The sequence below is a fragment of the Callorhinus ursinus genome, unplaced genomic scaffold (assembly GCF_003265705.2).
Source record: "Callorhinus ursinus isolate GAN/ISIS: 27379988/994484 unplaced genomic scaffold, GSC_fseal_2.0 scaffold96, whole genome shotgun sequence".
Taxonomy (NCBI): domain Eukaryota; kingdom Metazoa; phylum Chordata; class Mammalia; order Carnivora; family Otariidae; genus Callorhinus; species Callorhinus ursinus.
Genome location: NW_027397158.1, coordinates 292,321 through 314,015, shown reverse-complemented (window position 1 = coordinate 314,015; position 21,695 = coordinate 292,321). Strand labels below are relative to the sequence as shown.

The 21,695-nt window shown below is 47.4% G+C and overlaps 1 protein-coding gene across 2 annotated transcripts in view; it reads right to left on the bottom strand.

Moving 5' to 3' along the window:
- LOC112836267 (contactin-associated protein-like 4) overlaps nucleotides 1–3,668 on the bottom strand; it is a 164,518-nt gene extending 160,850 nt beyond the window's left edge. For both annotated transcript variants that reach the window (XM_073888824.1, XM_073888823.1), the window contains exon 1: nucleotides 3,544–3,668. In XM_073888824.1, coding sequence (XP_073744925.1) covers nucleotides 3,544–3,628 — 85 coding nt within the window. In that variant the 5' untranslated portion in view covers nucleotides 3,629–3,668. The remainder of the gene's footprint in view (nucleotides 1–3,543) is intronic.
- Nucleotides 3,669–21,695: the final 18,027 nt, after the last annotated feature.

Here is a 21,695-nt window from a genome sequence, read left to right as displayed (position 1 = left end):
GGGGAGGGTATGTGCTATGGTGAGCGCTGTGAATTGTGCAGGACTGTTGAATCACAGATCTGTACTTCCGAAGCAAATAATACATTATACGTTAAAAAAAAAAGAAGATAGCAGGGGGGTAAGAATGAAGGGGTGAAATCGGAGGGGGAGAGGAACCATGAGAAACTATGGACTCTGAGAAACTGAGGGTTCTAGAGGGGAGGGGGGTAGGGGGATGGGTTAGCCTGGTGATGGGTGTTAAAGAGGCACGTTCTGCGTGGAGCACTGGGTGTTATACGCAAACAATGAATCATGGAACACTACATCAAAACTAATGATGTAATGTATGGTGATTAACATAACAATAAAAAGGCAAAAAAATAAAAACACAGTTGCTCAATGTTATTCATTACATCATTACTTTAGTTGCAAAATACTGGAAACCATATTAATATGTGTACACAGAAGATTGATCTATCTATATCTATCAGAGAGAGGGAAGGTATAGAATATATGCATCTCTGAAGGGATGCATTGTTCACCCCAAAGAACAAAGGAACATGTGTAGTACTGTGTATAGGAAGGGAGAAAAAAAACCAAACATGAAGTTGTTAATGTTTGCAAAAAGAAACACAGAAAGTATAAACTAGAAACTAGTGAAAGTGGGTGAAAATTTCAATAAATGCCATAACCACCCCGTCAGGTGAGCCCAGTGGCACTTGGCCACGGTGTCCTGGGGACTGCAGACATGTCTGAGATTCCCGATGCAGGTCTGTTTTCTGCAGTGGACAGCTGCATTTGGACACTAGTTTTTGGACATCGTGGATGTAAAAGTGAGTGCACTGATGTTGGGAGCTTGGTGTTCTGCAGAAGAAAGGAGATGCAGAATGGAGATAAAATAGGGGATCTTGGCAGGCAGAAAAGAAGCCCGTGCAGGGATGGAACGAGCAGCACCAACACATTCTTTGGTCTCAGGTGCACTCAATGTTTATGACGTCCCCACCCGGCCACTGGAGCCCAGAATGAGTGGTGCCCCCGGGGGTCAGGAAGATGCTCGCCTCACATTAGCTCTCTGTCTGCAAGGCCCTGGTGGGAGTGCACAGGGAACCCCAGCCGCAGTCCAGGCACATGCGGGGTACACCCTCCTCCACTCGGTCCCTGGGAGTAGAGGTGCTCGGTGGGGAGACTCCACCCCAGAGAAGTGGGAAAAAAGAGAGTACTCATCCTCGAAATAGCACTAGACAAGCAGTCTCTGTTTTCACCCACGTGGGACCCTCTGACTGGAAGTTCACCCCTGCAGGGAGACCCGCGGGCTCAAGCTCGAGGCCCAAGGTCTGGAAGGCATCACGCCTGACCCCATGCTGGCAGGGCGAGCAGAACCAGTGCACCCCTGCCCCCACCACACGCTTATGTGCAGCGCATAAAGGGACGTTCCTGGGTCCTGGGGGGAGACTTTAGTTCTGCTCATTGTTGTTCTCCAGGATTGCTTAATTTATGTTGAGTCAAAGTCTTGTCTGCAAAAATTATATGAATAGTTCAAGCTATTTCTCAAAAGGAAAAAAAAAGGGCCCTCTGAAAGCTTTTGCACAAATCTTATTCATGTGGTGAAGTTCATCTTTGCCAGCAAACAGAATTCTCATCTCTAGTGACTTCAGAGTTATTTATGCCAGTTGAAACATAATGCAGCCACTTTATCAATACTTCTTCCACTAAAAACAATACTCTCAGAATCCAATTAGCGAGAAAGTACCACATGCAAGTTCCTAGTTTCTAAAAAAGATAAACTTTGGTCATATAAAGTCAATGGATTTCATTGTAATTCGTGAAGAACAAAAACCATAGTTTTGAAATAAAGACTCTAACTTTTGCATCTGAAATGTTCCTAACAATTTAATTTCGTAGGTGTTTTGAAATTTGATTCTTTAATAAAGAGACTGCACATTTTGTCAATACAAGACAGATAAACATAGGAACTGGTCCCTTAGTTGTAAATACTGAAATGTAAGCAGGAATCCAAGCTGACACAGCCCACTTTGAAACGAACCACCCTCCCTTCTGGCACCTGACAACTTCCCCTAGATTTCAGGTAGCAGGTAGGAGAACAAATGCACAATAAAGACCTGCTTTTGTGCTGTGTTTACTGCAACTTTCAGAGCCTCCTGCAGAGGGCTAAGAGCGCCTCGCTCCGGTGGCTATAATCAGGCCGCCGTCTTTGCTGAGTTACCTTCCTAGCCTTTCTGAAAGTAGTTCTTTCAGGTTCTGTTTTTGAGAAAAGTGCCCATGCCACTGCCCGGCTTGCACGTTTCTGCTGTGTGTGCTGACGTTCCGTGTCAGCAAATCATGCAGTTCCCAGAAAACACAGATCCGATGAAGCCTCGGCAATGGTGCGGCACCTGCAGAAGGGGTCCAAACAGCCCCAGTTGCGCTGACAGACCCAGCGGCTCCGAGGGAGCCCAGCAGCCCGGGTGCCCAGGCCCCCAGGAGAGGAGAGGGACCCCTGTGTTGCAGCAGCCCCAGCATGCAGGGACGGTCTGGGGTGCTGCCCCCTGTCCTGTCCGGGGCCTCGCCTCACACCCTGTGTAAATTCCCCAGGGTGCCACCACCCTCCTGACCCCAACCCCAGAGCCTGGAGGAGGCTGGGGCCACAGGAGCAGGGAAGGAAGAAGCCCCCAGCCTGGGAGAGGGGCTCAGGTGCTCTGTCTTCACAGGGGCTCAGCATTTGTCAGGAGGGGACAAGTTTCCCTGACAGAGATTTTCAGCCAAGTACAACTCAAAAACTTTTTGGATGTAGCATGGGTAGGCAAATTGGGTTCTTCTGGATTATTTTGGACCATGCCTTTGGGTTAGACCCACAGAACTAGTCCAGGAATAAGGACTTGGGTCTCTGAACCTACAGAACAGGATCCTGAACGACATAGAAGGAAATAGTGTCAGAACCCGATACTTAAATAGTAATCCTCATTTTGTGGGGAGCACAGGAGGGTTATTTATTTCTTCCTGTAAATGAAAGAAGTCTTTCTGTGAGAACAGAGGGCTTTCCAGGGCAGCTGCGTGAGGCTCTCTCAGAGGCGGGCACCCCTAGGTTGGCCCCCAGAGCAGGAGGGCATTGGGGCTGCCCCAGGGGCTCCCTGCCCCTAGGGGCCGCTGACCCCACAGACCTGTGTGAACTGCTACAACCAGGGAGCCCGCCTGTCACTTCCCCGTCAGACCTAATCTCCGAAGTGCCAAGTGCCATCTGGGAGACACCAGCTGCCGTGTGTCCCCGAGATGCCCCTTTCACACTGAACTTGAGCCCTCCTCATGTATTCAAAGACGGAGAAACAGCAGTGCTGCTTTTGGACAAAACCACAAAAACACACCCTGCACAACACGGACCAGACCAGAGGAAAAGAAACGAGGAGAAATGTGCCCTTCGGCAGGTTCTTGTCTGATTTCTTCAAGATGGGTCATTTCCAGACACGTGTGCTGCCATCCCAGCTCTAAATATTAACAATCAAATAGAAACAACACTGTTTAAAGTTTTGGGAGAGCCCCATGCAAGTTGTAAATCATCGCCCTGCTCACCTGTGTCTCCTGCTGTGGCCGAACCCCAGCTCTGCAGAGACAGAAGGACGAGCGCCCCGAGGACAGCTCCAGGGACCGACCCCATGTTCCTAGTCCTGCTCCAGAGCCTGGAGCTCCAGCCTGCAGGCGGCCGGCTGCTCAGTGCAAGCGAGCGGGCGGGCGCTGGCCTCCGCTTCCAGAGCTGCTCCTCCCCCTCCCGCCTCCCCCCCCCCCCTCCCTCTCCCTCCCTCCCTCTCTCTCCCTCCCTCCCTCTCTCTCCCTCCTTCTTCCTTTCTCTCTCCCTCCCTCCCTCCCTCCCTCTCTCCCCCCCTCAGCCCTGCCTCTCTCTGGCCTGCATCCACCTTTCCTGACCCCCCTTCTGAGCCTGGACTCCCAGGGGCTGTTGCCTCCACCTGCAGGGACCCCTCATAATGACAGGTGGGAGTCAGGTGCCACAGACTGGCCCCTGCTGGCTTTTGCTTCTACACCGAGGCTCCCTCCCGCTGGCTCCCCTCACCAACAAACCCCAACCCTTCTCCTGCAGAGGAGGGAGGCTGCCCTCTCTCAAGTCCTGCCTTTGCTGCTGGTCCTGATGGGAGGAGCCACATCCAGTGAAACTGTGTCAGCTCAAAAGAGGTAGAACGGAGAAATGCAGGCAGCATCGTAACCCTCAGCTGCCTGTTTCTAGGAGAAGAGCGTTGTTTTCTGATTATATACAAAGTATTGTTTTGAACTGGAGCATTTTCACCCCCTAAATCCCAGTTATGGTATCAGAGGCTTGGGGGTGGCAACCCTGCACAATAATGGGGGGTGGGGAGAAGAACGATTTCTTATTTCCATGGTGGGTGTGTAAGATTATGCCAGTTATATGAATCAGATGGGTTTACTCGCTAAACTCCACGTCTTTAGATGAGCTCTATCCCCTGGGAGTGTGCTCCTATCCAGACCTCGGTGAGAACAACACAGGGGGGAGGAAAGGGTATGGGAGTGGGAGCGAAGGCTCAGGGGTCCGTGTCTGAGAAAAGTTGTGAGTCCAGTGGCTTCCTCCAGGGACATGAACTTTTCCTGAGCAGAACATTAAACATGGTTAATGACGTCCGGCGGTGCAGGCATCTTACAGACTAGACCTGGGATGCACCAATAACAGACTTAGTTAGGTTTGGCAGGTGAGGAGACTGGACCTTGAGGAGGGGCATCGTGAGGCTCAGCCCCCAGTGTCAAGGGCGGGGGAAGATGCCAGCCCACAACACACCCGCCAACCCGTGCCAGTGATAGGACCACAAAGTCCTCATCCCACAAAACCCTTATATTAGGTTTTTCATGTGGAGATGATTCAGAAAACAAGGTTAAAAAGGATCAGATCATGCACACCTTAAAATGAAAACCGACTAGACATTTGATCACTGGTACGTTTTGGGACAAGGTGGGATTTTGCACATGAGGCCCAGAGGGTCACAAAAGGGGGTGAACGTCTTCAGTATGAAGCATGCCCCTGCTCTGTAGACTAAAGCATCTCTGTCCACAGGCACAGCCCTTGCAGAACCAGGACCAGAGGGCCTGGAGTGGAGCCACAGTCTACACCCGCAGCGGCCCCGGGCCTGGAGCAGAGCCTCAGTCTACACCTGCAGCGGCCCCGGGCCTGGAGTGGAGCCGCAGTCTACACCCGCAGCGGCCCCGGGGCATTGCCAGGAGACAAGGTGGATCCCGCCAGCCCAGGATGCACTGCAGCCTTGGACAGTGCCACCCGTCACCAGTCCCTGCCCAGGACCCACCTGAAGGCCATCCCAGGGTCCAAGGCGCTCATGGCAGAGATTCCCCCTGGTGTCCAGAGGCCCTTCCCTAAGGTCCAGGTGGCAGAGAGCCCCCTCCTCAGGGGTGCGCCAGGATACTCGGAGGCCTGAGGGTGGTGCACGTTCATGTTCTGCTCTCCAGACACCAGAATCACCACTCGCAGGGCTGCCAGTGTGTTTTTAACTGCTGCTGGTCCCACATCGGCTAGGCATCAGCACCTGGCACAGCAGAAAGTCCACAGATAGCCGGCTCGGGGCTGGCAGGGGCCACTGGCTGTAGACAGAGGCTGCCCAAAGTGGGACTCTGAGGCTGCAGGCTGCCTGCCCACGCAAGTCTGGCAGGGGCAGGTGTGTGTGCGGAGGCTCCCTGTTGGAGGAGCATCACCACAAACTCACCTTTTTATTTTCTCACTCAGCAACACACCCCTCTCAATGTTTATCTCAGCATCTTCTGTCTAAAATTTGGATGCACTTAATTCTTGCTTCTGAACAGCAAATGGCTTTGTCATTCCATTACATTCCCTGATGACTGAAATTACTGTTAGTGAAACACAGTGATCTGTGCAGATGTGGAAAGATTTGAGTTCTTCCCTAAGCCCCCAGGGAATGAGCAACAATGGAGAGAAAAGCCCAGGGACTGGCCCTCTGGCTCTCTGAGGGGCCCTCATGCTGGCCTTTCCCACCAAGGAAAGCAGATCAATCAGTGGACATTCTGTGGGGACACTGGTTGACTTCTCAGTGCATTTTGTAAAACGCAGTCTATCTTTACACAGGAGGACTCTGCACACATCATTCCATGGGCAACACCTGGACCACACCTGGACCACACCTGGACCACACCTGGGCAATCAATCTTACTTCTCCTACAATGTGAGAAAACATCTCAGGTCATTCACGCACACAGGCACACGTCCACACTTAGGCAAGCACCCACACTCACATGCATGCATTCACACGTGTGCACACACATCCATACACATGCACACTCACCCACATTCACACACACACATCCACACACACATGTTCAGTGGGCACACGCACACACACTCACTCATTCACTTGTGCTGACTTTCTATCTTTCATAGACTCACAGACATTGAGATGGAAGATGGATTTTGGAGCCCTCCAGTCCAAGGCAAAGTCTTGACAAAAACACCCCTGAGGAAGGTCACCCCACATGCTTCTGCTGATCTCTGGTCTCAGGAATCTGCTGACATTTATTAAATGCTTACAACGTGCCATGGGAGAAGGGAGGAGAAACCTATTTCCTTACATTCCCAAAGCAAATCAGAGATTGACAAGTTCATTTGAATCAACTACATGAGTTCCAGAAAAGATGTTTTCCTAATATTACGAAGGACATCTCAAAGAAAAAACTACCTCATCTCTTTGGGGAAGGGAAGACGGGTTGGTATTACCTTATTTTTCCTTATCACAAGTAATGTAAAATGCAATCGCATATAAACTACCTGTGGACGTACCTGAAACCTCACTGCAGGACTGAGAGTCCGGAGCAGACCTCCTGCACTGGACACCCCTTCCCCTGGGAAGGAAAGTGGGGCCCCTGCCCGTGCCTCAGTCCCCAGGATGGGATGTGACACAGGTGATTGCTGTTTTTCTTTAAAGTTTAGTTATTGTTACAAAAGAAAATCTATGATTGTGTTAATTGTAGTCAGGTATTAAAGGATTTTTAAAAAATTAGAAGCTTCACTGTTGAAATTATGAAGCTTCATGATGTTCAGCTAAGAAAAATGCCAGTAGCAGACATTTGCAGTATTTAAATCTTGGACTCATCAAACAATTAAAGAAAGAGATCATTCAGAGGAACATGTTTCCTATCATAGGAAAATTGAATTGACAATAAATACTTGAGAATTCTACACTCAGATACAAAGCATGCATTTCCAAGTTCAGGCATTTGAAGAGCTCACGCAGGCTCAGTGTGACGTCTGTCCAGAAGGGCTGGCGGTCCATGCAGGGACTCCACTGCCTGCCAACCATCCTCCGCGAGACCCGAGGGTGGCAAAACCCCCTGGTGGCTGTGGTCGTCTGCCTCTGGGGGCTGAAGTTTGTGCAGTGTTTAATTTTACTTTCTGAGAGACTCAAAGTCCCTTAGAACAAATGAATACCTAAAGTAAATTTTGTATTGTTATAATTTCTCCTGCCAACCTGTAACATTTAAATCAAAATTAGCAAAGTTAGTTGCTTTGCTAATACCATGCGCTGGATTGATCAGAATTTTGGAATTTAAAGCTCTAGAGATGCAAGTTGTTAATATTTTTTCAACCCAAACTATTGTAAAATGTTGATTTAACTCACGAGAGAAAGTAAAACCTACAGACAGCATCTGTGTCTAGAGCACTGAAAAGTGACAATAGTAGTGTGTTGTACTTTTAAATACAAATAGAATGTTGTAATTTTTCCTACTTGAAAAACTGTCAAAAACACTGAATGTTCTTGCTTCTCTAGTTAACAGAAATAAGTAATAAAATAGTATAATGTTGTGCTTTTTACTGGGCGCTTACTCCAATGTAAATAGTAGAATGTTGTACTTTTTCCTACTTGAAAAACTGTCAAAAACACTGAACGTTCTTGCTTCTCTAGTTAACAGAAATAAGTAATATTTTTATTTTATTGTGGCTGCTTGTTACATAATTCAAATAGAGTTACAAAGGAATAGGGTTGTAAGACCAAATATTTTTATTTTAATCATTTAAATTTTTTTATTTTTAAAGATTTTATTTATTTATTTGACAGAGAGAGAGAGCGAGCACAAGCAGGGGGAGCGGCAGAGGGAGAAGCAGACTCCCCGCTGAGCAGGGAGACCGATGTTGGACTTGATCCCAGGACCCTGGGATCATGACCTGAGCCGAAGGCAAACGCTTAACCGACTGAGCCACCCAGGTGTCCCCAGTTTATCATTTTTACTTAAATGCCGAGGAGTTATGTCTTGAGTGGATGAGATATTTATATAATGACTGAAAGCAATTTTTAGTGTTTGTGGAGAGACTTTTCTTAAAAATGTGTTTCTAGACTGATTGAGTTGCAAATGCCTATTGCAAAAGTGAAGTGTTACTTAAGAGAGTGTCAGTAAGACAAACTGGGGCCCACCCCGGTTCTGCAGGAAGGGAGAGGCCTGGGTCTGCAGAGAGGAGGCTGCGGAAGTCCCCTGCTCCCTAAACTGAGCAGGTGAACGAAGTCTGCCCTTCTGAGCGGCTTGGGGTCTCTCCCTTCTCTGAACACCGACCTCCCACTAGGAATTGATCAAAAGCCCTTTGTGGTTTCTGTGGAGCTTTGCTATCAGGTTCTTTAACATCCAGAAGGTTCTTGACGCTGCCTTCAACCTTGGAACACCAGTTTCAGCAGCCCCTCCCAACGTTTCCAGGATTGGGTGGAACAGGAACATCCAACAGAGGGTCTGAGACCAGCCTGCAGGAGCCACGTCCACAGCATCTAAAACACTCTGTAGAGCCCGGGTGCTTATTTCATTGTTCAGAGCTTTGTTTGGGATCATTTAAATTTTAAAAATGGGCGAGTCTTTAGTAAAACAATAATGCATAATTAATGTGCCCACTGCACACTCTAACATATATTTGGTTTATTGTTTTTCTAAAGCAAGGAACATTCTGGGGATGGCCAGAAAGAAACACTAAAGCAACGCCCTCAGATGCCACCCTGGGTGAAGAAAGATCTCTGAGAAAGGATTGTGGGGTCATTGGTATCATTAATGTATTCTCCAAGTGTGACCCTAAGTTATCTAAAAATGAAGCATTGGCTGTTGGAGTAAGCGCCCAGTAAATGTCAAGTTGCAGCATGTGACATTAGGTGTGTGTTTTTTCTTTGAGGCAGAGAACTGGGAACCCACTCAGAATTTGCTCTGGACTCTCATGACTGCACACAGGCTGCCGAAACCATGGAGCGTGAGCAAAAACTCAGCCTGCTGTGTGTCTAGCTGGGGAGGCAGACGCGAGACCACTAAAGATGCGCGCAGGAGAGGGATGCGGTGGGGAATGTCTGTGCGGAGGGACCTGCCGGTCGGGAGGTGTCTGGGGGAGGCAACAGGGCGTCAAGAGGCCACTGGGAGGAAGAGCTGGGGAGGCCCCATGGCACACAAGGGGAAGGGGGGGTCTGAGAACTGCCATAAAGAGTCCTAAGTCACCCACATGTGCCCTTTGCTTCACACTCAGATGTGCCGGAGTCAGCATGCTTCCAGCCATTTCCTTCCTACAGTCCATCAGTATTGATCTCAAACCTCCATCCCATCGAAGGGAGCGGAATTGGCCACACTCACCCTCCTGAGCATCGGTTGGCAGTCCATGGTGGGACCCTGGGTCAAGCCCCTCCCTGGATGCAGCCCCCGAGCCCCCTTGGCTGCCGTCCGTCTGCACCACCATCGCCCCCAGGCTCCAGTCCCCACCCTAGCGTTGGCCTTTGGTGCTGGGAGTGCAGGCCAGGAAGGCCCCCATCTTCCCTTCTGAAGCCTCCCCTTCCATGTGACCCTAGGGGTGCCCAGCTTGTCTCTCGAAGGGCTGGATTTCACCCACGCTTTCCTTCAGGCTGTCCATGCACTGGTCGCCTAGGGGGTCCCCAGGTGGAAAAGACACAACATTCTCCAGCTCAGTAAAATGCTCTGAATGTTGTAAACAACCCCAAACACAGATATCTGTAGGAATTCAACAGTTCAGGTGCCTCCATCCAATGCCATGGGAACCTTCAGAGCTGAAGGCTGAGCCCACAAGCTCACTCACTTCCTGGGCAAGCAGAGAGAAGGTGGCTGCCGCCGGGGCTCTCCCTAAGCAACTGCCACTGCTGAAGTAACTCAAGAACCGAAAAGGTAAGTGTTTGAAGTAAATTGTAATGTTAGGCCTTCGAGCACAAAATATTCTTCAGCCACAGAGAATCTCCCATAGGGAAAGAGCTGAGACACAAGAGATAAGAACTCTTCTCTCAGTCCCTCCACCACCGTCTGCAAGACAGGAGGGGACCCCTTCCCCTGCACCTGTCTTCCTGGATGGTGTCTGCGGTTCTAGCCTTCCTTACTGTCCTTAACACACACCCAACTTTCAAAATGGCACTAAAAGATGAAGACAATGGGAAGACAAGCCACTGAGTAAGAGAAAACCTGCTAAACACAATCTGATAAAGAACTGGTAACAAAATACACAAAGAGCTCTTCAAACTAAAATATGAGTGTTTATAATTCAATAAGAAAGCAACCCAATTAAGAAATGGGCAAAATATCTAAACAGACACCTCACCAAAATGTACAGATGGCAAATAAATGTGTGAAAAGGTACTCAACACCATGTGCCATCAGGGAAATGCAAATTAAAACAATGAGGTCCCGCTGCCCGTGATTGGAAGGGCCAGAGCGGGACCAGCACCGCCTGCTGGTGAGGGTGGGGGAGCGGCAGCCACGGTGGGAAACAGGTTCGATGGTTTCTTACAGAATGAAACATACTCTTACCCTGTGATCCAGGAATCTCAGTCCTTGGTATTTGCCCGAGTGAGCTGAATAATGACGTCCAGTCAAAGACCTGCACACGGATGTTTACAGCAGCTTTACTCATAATTTTAAGACTTGGAAGCAACCAAGATGTTCCTCAGGAGGTGAATGGATATACTGTGGCCTATTCAGACAATGGCATATTATTCAGTGTTAAGAAAAATGAGCTATCAAGCCGTGCAAAGACCCGAGGAGGCTTCAGTGCATATTACTAAGTGAAAGAAGCCAGTCTGAAGTCTGCATACTGTATGATCCCAACTCTGTGATGTTCTGGAAAAGGCAAAACTATGGAGACGGTGAAATGATGGGCAGTTGTCAAAGGTCATGGAGAGGAGGGTTGGACAGAGCACAGAGGGTTCTTAGGGCAGTGAGGCCAGTCCATGTGATACCGCGAGGGTGGGGATGTGCCCTTGCACATCTGTCAGTGATGGGGTTTTGGAATACAGGGGAGGTTCAGTGGGATGAAGTCCGGAACCAATGACCAAGAAAGAGTTCTTGAGACGTCTTTGGTGCAAAATGGTGGTTTATTAAAGCCCGGGGACAGGGACCTGTGGGCAGAAAGAGCTGCTGCCCCGGGGGTTGTGAGGGGCGGCTGATTATATACTATGGTTGGGGGAGGTTAGGAAAAGGGAGGTTTCCAAAAGAACTTTCATATGCTGAAGAAGACTCACAGGATACCGGAGGCCGTGCCATTGTCAAGTTAAGGTTGCTTCTCCCTCTAGTAAGGCATTAACAGTGAGATAGTTGGAAGCTTCCTGGAGGAACATCATACTCTGTCCACTTTAAGGATCTGTCAATGGACTGCAGGTTATAAGGACACTTAATTGTATCTACATTTCCTTCTGGAAGCTAGGTTATTGATAGAAATGCTTTGTTTTTGTAGATTGCTAAGACATTTGTAAACTGAGGGAGACTCATGTCTTGCAGGATTGTGATCTCTATAAGTTAACTGTTTTTCCTTTCCTTAGCTTTAGGGCCCCCAGGAGTGCCTGAAGAATGTCACATGTATCCCATGTAGGGGGTGAGGGTTGTGGGGTGGTAGCTTCTGCTTTGTCCTCAGCTTGCTTTCTGTTCCCTCATCATCAGTACTGATGGTGTGCACATCCAGAGGCATCCGCATGCAAACTCTGGACTTTAGTCACTAATAATGTATCCACGTTGGCTCACAACTTATAATAAATGTATCACAGTAATGCTATATACTAATAATGGGGAAATTGGGGATGGGCGGTGGGTATATGTGAATTCTCCATACTTTTTTACTCATTTTTTCCTATAAATCTCAAACTTTCTTTTCCAATAAGCCAAAGTCCCCCAAGTCACTGTCCTGTCAAGGGTTGGTGAGGCTGAGATCTCCACCGCTGGGCAGGGCGCAATACTGGGAAATTGGGGAGTTATGGGATACCTGTATTAGCAGATGCTGTGCCACCTTTGAAAATAAATCTGAATGCTGATGACAAGTGTCTCGTGGAGGTGCCCCAGCATCACAGGGGGAGTGAAGCCAGGGCTGACCATGCCCCTGAATTCAGGAACTGTGGAAACATCTACAGAATCCAAGAAGACCTCTCCTGGAATACGACAATGTCTGTCATGCTAACACTAAAAGGTTTTGCTTATTTTGCAAATAAGCAAATGTTATAATGTCCAAATGAGGCAATGGGGTAAACTATTAAACATATAAGTCATGACATTATAAATTTTACATATTGTGTGTTATCAGCTTACATTTTAAAATCACTCACTATAAATTGGAAGAAAATATATTTTTAAATTGTAAATAAAACTCCATGTGGGAAAAGAGAACACTTCCATGTGGAAATCGAAAATAAGACAAGATTATTATTTTATATTTATAGAAATGTAATCCCGTCAGATTACACTTTGATGAGGGAGCAGAAGGCAAACTGAGGACGAAGCCGAAGCTGGTACCCTACACACACACCCCTCTTTAGGGATAGATGTGACATTGCTCAGGCAATCCTGGCTGCCCTAAAGGAAAAACAAATAGTTAATTTATAGAGATCACAATCCTGCAAGACCTGAGTCTCCCTCAGTTTACAAATGTCCTAGTGATTTACAAGGAAGAAGCTTTCTTATCAATAACCCAACTTCCAGAGACCCATACTCAGTTTCCTGAAGGCCTAACATCACCCTCCCCTCCCTAAAATTGAGGGAGGCTGAGGCGGAAGGAAATGTAAATAAAATAGAAGAAAGAAGAAATAAAATCAAATTTCTTCTAAACCAGCCCATTGACAAGGACGTGTGGTAGGAGGAATGCACCATTCCTCCAGGAAACTCCCAACTGTCTTCATGTTCGTGCCTCCTTAGAGGGGAAAACAACCTTGGCTTGACAACAACCAGGCCTTCAGCATCCTGGGAGTCTTTAGCATATGACAGTCCTTCTGGACACCCCCTTTGTCCTCACCTCCCCAGCTCCTGAGTATGTAACAGGCCACTCCTCAAGACCACAGGGCAGCAGCTCTTCCTGCCCACGGATTCTGTCCCCAGGCTTTAATAAACCACCATTTTGCACCAAAGAGGCCTCAAGAATTCTTTCTTGGTCGTTGGCTTGGGACCTCACCCCACCGAACCTCACCTATATTCCAAAACTGTATCAACTTGACAATAAAATTTAACAGCCTGAGAAACACACACGATACACCCGTATGAAAACATCTTCGTGTAGAACTATCACCTGTTCTTTTTCTACTAAATGTCCTTTCCTTATGTCAGAACCAATGCCTCCACTCCATCCCAGTCTCATTTAAAGTCAACAACAAAAATGGCCCTCTTTCTCTGATGTATAACCTGCACTGAAAACCTTAAAGAGTGCATTTTAAGGTTCTGGAGTGATGGGATGCCTGTATTAGCAGATGCAGTGCCACCTTTGGAAGCGGGGGACAGTGGAGCCTGCATTCCGGGGGGGGGAGGGGGAGGCTGGTGCGCCCTGGGGCCCCGCGTCCCCCATCTCCACCAGCAGCGGGCTCTGGGCTCGCATTGACTGGTTGAACTTTTTACAAGCTGTGTGTATTTTCTGGGTTTCCTTTGAAGATCTGAACATGACACTTTCTTGGAGGGAATAGTACTGGTTTCTCCGTTGGTGGGGGCAGAATGTGGAGCAAGTTAATCCAGTTTGCATTGCTCTTTGTTTTACCAGATCTCCCTCTAATTTAAAATCAATTTGCAGTATGTTGGAATGTGCAGTGTTCAATTAGAAACGGCTATCAGACAGATGGTGCTTTAAGTGCCAACATGCTCAGCCCTCCACTGGTGATACCATTTAAGGAGCAGCAAAACATGGGCCCCTGAACCAGGATTGAGGCCCTTGCATGAACAAAGGCTTCTCTCAGATCCAAACTTTGTATTAAGTCTTCAGAGATAAAATATTTCAATTTTATAATTTAGTGATATCGTGTTGTAGACTTAATATTTTTTCCTCCAAGAAAGAATAAAAAGAAGCAAATTGTTCTGCTAGATTGAGGTTTATATATATTTTTTGCCAAAATAATATATTTAAGTAAATTAAAAAGTCAAATACACTAAAAGTCTTAAGAAGATGACACCCCAAGTAGCCCCCATTCATTGGTCCCGTGTTCTGTGGTGGTTCACCTGTAGGATGGTGGGTTCTTGTGTCAACACAGCCCCTGCACCCCACGTCCATGCTGACGGTGGGCACATGCACCTGTCCCATGCACACCAATTTCAGCTTCTATAGCTGCAAGCACACAGTAGCCTTTCTGTTACGGATATTTCATAATAAACAGAAGCACACAGTGTAGGCTCTGTGTCTGCTTCTTTCAGGGAACAGTTTGAGGCTCATCCCTGTGGAAGTATGGAACTGTGTGTCAGGGCTCCTTCCTTTCTGTGGCTGAATAACGTTCTGCATACACTGCAATGTTGGATGGGTGGGCCACGTTTGTTTATCCACTTGGCCCCCGACGGACACTTTGTGTCTACTGTGGCTGTCGTGAAGAGTGCTGCTGTGGACACTCTTGGACCAGCCCTTGCGCAGAGGCACACTTTTCATTTCTTTTGGGTGCATGCCTAGCAGTGGAATTCCTGGGTCACATGGTGACCATGTTTAAACTTTGAGGAGCTGCGAGGCTGTTTTGCAAAGTAGGGACTGCTGCTGGGTCTACAGGTGCCGTCAGCTCAGCCATCTGCTTCCACCAGGCAGGTGAGGCTGAAACACCTCTGACTCTCCCCCATTCCACACATCCTATCCACTCAGTTTAGCTATATTGCTTTTTAAATTAAATCAAGGATCATTGTGCTTCAGTTTCTTTTGGTTGTTTTGGAATACTTAACCCTCTACTACCAAAATAAGTGCACTTTTTATTCACATTCTCAGAGGCTGTCTCAAGTAGAAAAGCTCAGCACCCTGCTGCTTGCCTCTCCCTGGGGCTGAGCTGCTGGGATTAATGGCCATGGGAACTGTTGGCCCCTCCCTGCCTGGCCGCCCGCAGGAGAGAGAACCAGAGAATTCTCCAGCAAGTCATCAGCCTAGAGATTCCCAGAGTCTCACCGTAACAGTTACAACTCTTTAGGGTAAAAAAATTACTTCTCAATAATTCACATAAAAATAAAACAACAAATTGTTGTTTTTATGTTTTAAAATTAAAGAATTGTTAAAGATGTATTCATTTTACAGATACGATATTAAAAGTTTGAAGCACTTTATGAAAACCAGTTATTTGCCACTGGTTTAAAAACAGATTTAATTTCACTGTCCACCTTCAGGATCATTTAAATTTTATACACAGTCTGTTCAAATAAGTAGCATTTAATTAAATAGAAACAGTTATACAAATGGTATTCTAATCTAAAAAGTGTTAAACCACCATATGGAAACACAGGTACATGTCTTTGTACACATCACGCTCCTATATCTTTGAATGCATGAAATCCTAGTTTCAGGTGACTTTCCTGTTAAAAAAAATTGTCTCTACCTACAGAACTCAAAAAGTTGTCAATTAATATTTGAAGATAAGCATTTCTTATAAATTGATCTACTCGCAGCACTTAACATTTATAAAACCTCGATGAAAATGGCATGTTGTTTATTTTAAAGTCCAAGGCCAGCATCTCTAGATCCATGGTGGACATTGGTTTTAAGGTGTGGACAGCTCGGGGCTCCCACCTGCCGCTTCCCAGCCTGCTGTGGGTGGGCAGTTGGTAAACCTTGCTCCAGCCCCTGGTCCTAGGAATGAGGGCTTGGGGATGGTTCACACACAGGCCTGCGTGGAACAGACCACCTGGAAATGTTGGTTAAATTTTTACAATCAGTTGATTGTTAATCTTAGATTTATAGGTTCTGAAACGTTTGTTTTTATTCTTTTGCTCCTGGAATATAAAACCTGAAGTGTGATTTTCTTTACAAGCCAAATGATTTAAAAAATGATACACAGGTTCTGAAATGTGGGATGTGTCTGTTTGTTCCTTGTCCTTCAGCAACTTTGGGGGCTGGCAGAAGGGACTCTGGCTGGCAGCCCCGGGAGCGGTCTGCCCTGGACCGCCACGCCCGCAGGTGCACTGCAGACCAGCGTGCGCAGACCTGCTCACCTCAGACACGTCTCTCTTTACTTTTCCTCTGTTTCTTCCTTAAACCTACTTACTCTGTAAACTAAGCAGCAAACTGGCAAACACAGCAAAGGAAAGCATCTCTTGTGTCTGGGATGTGTTAAGTGGAGTCCCAGTTACATGTCTTTATAGGCAAAGGTTTGTCATACGTTTTAAGTAAAAATTATACATAATTTAGAACCGCAGCCCCAGCCGTCTGGATGTTCCTAAATTGTACTTTCCAAACCACATCCGCGTCTTCATCTGTGTGGACCAGGTGTGCTGGGCCAACCTGCAGCAGGAGTCGCCGTGCTCGTTGCTACCATGCTCCACGTGTGTGGGGCCTTCCCTGCCCGCACACAACCCCCCGGGGGTTTGTGCACTGCGGTCACAATGACAGGGTCCTGTGCGGACATCATGGAGGTCCTGTCTTGCCACAAAGCTCCTTGAACGGTGCTGGACACAGTGTGTTTTAGCATTGCTACTTTTTCCTCCCCATTTCAACAGGAGAGTTACTGTTACTGAGGCATGAATTGTTCCCATTGCTTGTGTTCTCTTTGGGTGTGTTCATGTTTGGTTTGATAAGTCATGGACGTGTTATTTCTTATTATCTCTGGGGCTGTAGAGTGTGCGTCCCCTGGGAGCTCCCCTGTGGCAGCCAGGAGGGCTGGGTGGGATGGCCCTCCCTCGGTCCCAACCTCCTGCCGCAAAGTGTTTTGATTAACTAACGGTGGGTTGAATGCGTATGGTCGTGCTGTGGCTGAGTTTCCTGGAACTCCCAGTCCATTTTGCAGCCATGAGGGACGTTAGCTTGAGGGTGAAGCTGGGACAGTGCTAAGACCGTCTCTGAAGATGGGCCTGAGTCCAGGTGGGGCTGGGCCTGAAGCTGAGAATGCTCCGGAACTCTCCAGTTAAGCCAGGGCCTTATCTTGTCCTGCATATGTGTGTCCAATTAAGCTAGGGTTTCCTTCCTTACCTTGCTCAGTACATCCTCGGGGCTCCCCCTGGTGCCTTTCCTGCATCTCTGCAGTCGGCTTAGATAAAAAAAATCACAACCCACTTCCAATTGAATATAACCGACCTATGGGTGGCTAATACCTTTGGTGGTTAATTGTTGGTGTTCTTCTAAAAGGTCAAGAGGCTATTGTTATACATTTATTGTTAGTTAAGAAATCTAAAAGGATGGAATATTGATGAATGCTACCCATATGACTCAGATGATTTAAATTTTTTTAGAATAAAATGATGAATTAAATTATTATCCATATCCATTAAGTGAGAAATTATTTAATTTTAGAAATTTCTATACATGCACAGAAATTTGAACATTAGTTAAAAATAAATAAGGACTTTCGGCAACAGTGGCACAAACCCTCACAGAGATAACAGCTGGTAAATGTGAAGCATGTCCTGAACCAACTATTGAGAGGCACTGGGGAAAGCCTAGGACCAGATGGCAGAACCTTCGCTCTGGAAACAATGCCACCAGAAGAGTAAGACTTTTCCCTAAATGCATGGCAGTGGGTCAGGTACATGAAACCAGTGGAGGCAGCTTGAGGATGGAAACTTAAAGAGGAAACTCTGGGAGCAAGAGAACCCAACACAAGGTCAGACTCCAAATCTAAGTGTACTCTGTCCAGATCCTGGCTGATCACAGGACTATGTGTATGCCAGTCAGACCCAGGGAACCTAACGAGAAATGACCAGGCTCCAGAAGAGGCCACCATCAGAAGGTGGGGCAACAAAGACATCTGTGAGTTTGCTGCCTTTGGCAAACATGTGCTTCCTAACCTGGGAGCAGCTCCAGCTACAGAAATAGAATCCTTTCTTGCCAGAGGTGCCCGGGGCAGAGCTTGTGGGACAGCTGAGAACTGAAGGCAACTCCTCAGAACCAGGTGAGCCACAGCTGTGAGCCCCAAATGCTTCATTAGCCATGCCCAGCAGGCATGGGAGATGCCCCGGGGAGCCAGGTCAGCAGCTGGAAGGTGTCAGAGCCCCGCAAGGTTATCGGTGGCTGGGAACCTGATTTCGCACTGAGTGCAGGAAGCTAACTGTCATTTGGGGCAAGAAACAAAGACCCTCAGAGAAGCACAATACAAACCAGAGCTGCGGTGACATCTTATCTGCAAAGTTCATTTCAATAAAAAATAGAGGACATAACATGACCCAAACTCAAGAGAAAACTCATTAATGAGAACTGACTCCAAGTAGCCCCAGATGTTGGACTTAGCAGTTGCTGGTCTGAAAACAGCTTTTATAAATATCTTTAAAGAATTAAAGGAGCGCCTGGGTGGCTCAGTTGGTTAAGCGGCTGCCTTCGGCTCAGGTCATGATCCTGGGGTCCCGGGATCGAGTCCCGCATCGGGCTCCCTGCTCAGCGGGGAGTCTGCTTCTCCCTCTGACCCTCCCCCCTCTCATGTGCTCTCTCTCTCTCTCATTCTCTCTCTCTCAAATAAATAAATAAAATCTTTAAAAAAAGAATTAAAGGAGAAATCATCTTAATGACGGGAGGAGTAAGGAAGCTCAAGAGATGAGTGAACACTATAAAATCATGGAAATGTCAAGTACGTTAGGTGAGGTAACTGAAATGAAACCTTCACTACATAAACAAATAGCATGTGGGAGGTAGAATAGCTACACTCAGGACCATGATAGATCAAGAGAAATTACAGAATCTGAAACAAGAGAGAAAAAGTGATTAAGGAAAATAGAACATGTGGGACCCTGTCAGCAGCATAAAATGCATCTATTTTGTCTTACAGATTCAAGAAGCTCGATGACTCTCATAAAGCTCAACACAAAGAAAACCCCAACTCTGCACTGAATCGAGATGCTCAAAGCCAAGTTCTCAAAAGAAGCCCCAGAAAAGCCTGTCCTGCACTGGGGAAGAGTTGCGGTGAGAGCTGACCGACCCTCTCTGGAGGCAGTGGAGGAACTGAAAACCATATGCTTGCACCATCTTTCTTTCTTTCTTTCTTTTTTAAAGATTTTATTTATTTATTTGACAGAGACAGACACAGCGAGAGAGGGAACACAAGCAGGGGGAGTGGGAGAGGGAGAAGCAGGCTTCCCGGCCGAGCAGGGAGCCCGATGTGGGGCTCGATCCCAGGACCCTGGGATCATGACCTGAGCCGAAGGCAGCTGCTCAACGACTGAGCCACCCAGGCGCCCCGTACCTTATTTCAATTGTGGAAGACAGCCAGTTGGATATTTCTGCCTGTGGGGCCATCGGCTTCCTTAGAGTGAGTTTGTCATGTAAATAAGACTTTCTTGCGAGGCTACTAACTGGAGTCTTTTCTCAGCAGAAGATATGAATGGTCCACAAAAGTTCAAGGTAAGCTCTGTCTCAGCAAGGGCAGGCTTTCACTCCCACCTGAGTGATTCCAGCAAAGTCTTTGTAGCAGAAACCTTCCTGCTACCCAGCGTCAGCAATGCCCACAGCACCCAACTCACCTCACCCTGCCCTCAGGTGAGTTATGCGTTATACGTACCTCTGAATCCAAACATGCAAATGTGTAGCTGTGTCCATGCCCATGTGCAAATGTGAATGTACACCTGCACCAACACCTGTACCTACACCTGTGCCTGTACCTACACCGACACCTGTACCTATACCAACACCTGTACCTGCACTTGTGCCTGTACCTACACCTACACATGTACCTACACCTACACATGTACCTGTACCTACACACATACCCACACCTTTACCTATACCTGCACTGACACCTGTACCTGCACCTGTGCCTGTACCTACACCTACACCTGTACCTATACCAACACCTGTACCTACACCTACACCTGTACCTAGACCTACAAGAACACCTACACACATACCCACACCTTTACCTATACCTGAACCTACACCTGTACCTAGACCTACACTGACATCTGTACCTACACCTACACCTGTACCTGCACCTTTGCCTGTATCTACACCTGTGCCTGTACCTACACCAACACCTGTACCTACACCTGTGCCTCTACCTACATCTACACCTGTACCTACACCTACATCTGTACCTGTACCTACACATATACCCACACCTTTACCTATACCCGCACTGACACCTGTACCTACACCTGTGCCTGTACCTGCACCTGTGCCTGTACCTACATCTACACCTGTACCTATACCTACATCTGTACCTGTACCTACACCTACACCTGTACCTAGACCCACACCTACACCTACACCTGTACCCACACCTACACCTGTACCTACACCTACACCTGTACCCACACCTACACCTGTACCTACACCTACACCTACACCTGTACCTACACCTACACCTGTACCTACACCTGTGCCTGTATCTACACCTACACCTGTACCTATACCTACAAGAACATCTACATACATACCCATACCTTTACCTATACCTGAGCCTACATCTGTACCTACAACTAAACCTACACCTATACTCATCTATCTAAACCTATACCCATATCTAGCTACCTGGCAGGTATATGCTTTGATTCATGAGAATCCATCCCAACGATGTTTCTTAAATGAATTTGCAGGTATGGACCTGAGTCCAAGTTATGACCCTATTATTTGTTTTATGTATAATCAGTTGAGGTGTGATTTAATAAGAAAATTCTACAAACATCAGAACATCCCTATAAAGCTACCTTTCCTGGAAACCTTCATTATGCTGGTCTTTACCTGGAAGTTCCTCTTTCTACAGGATGATCAGGAAACAGTAACTTTCCCATGCTGGACTCAGGAGAAGCAGGGAGAGAGTAGAACCCCAGACAAATAGGCCAATTCCGCTGTTGGAATAAAATAACCCTGAATCCTTGAAAATGTTTTTGACAAAATCACCATTGTAAGGCAAAACAAATCAAATAAAAATGAGACTTCTGCTACTACTGAGCTTTGAGGAATTGCATAGAGAGAGACAGATGCATCTCCTAGGACCCAAAGAAAAGCAAGCACAGAACCAGACATGGGAAAGGACATGGGCTATGGGAATTCACGGATTCCTTCTCTGGAAAGTTGGTGGTGAACCTGACTGATGACGTTCACCTAGTGAACAAGCATGTACGTGTTTGCCTGCTCAAGTGACAGGCTCCCAGCCCACAGTGGGGCTGACCTCTATTCATTTTCTAAGCTGCTGCTTTGGTGTTGTAACGGTCCCCTGCCACAGGGGACACTGATTTGTGTCGGCTCAGGGTGTCTGGCGGGCCAGGCCCCCAGTCTCTGTCGCTCCTGTGCACGTGCCGACATGCTGCTCACGCACAGGTGAGCAGCAGTGATGGAGATGCGGTTGGAGCGGTTCCATACACCATGTGTCCCGAGGCTCAGCGGGAAT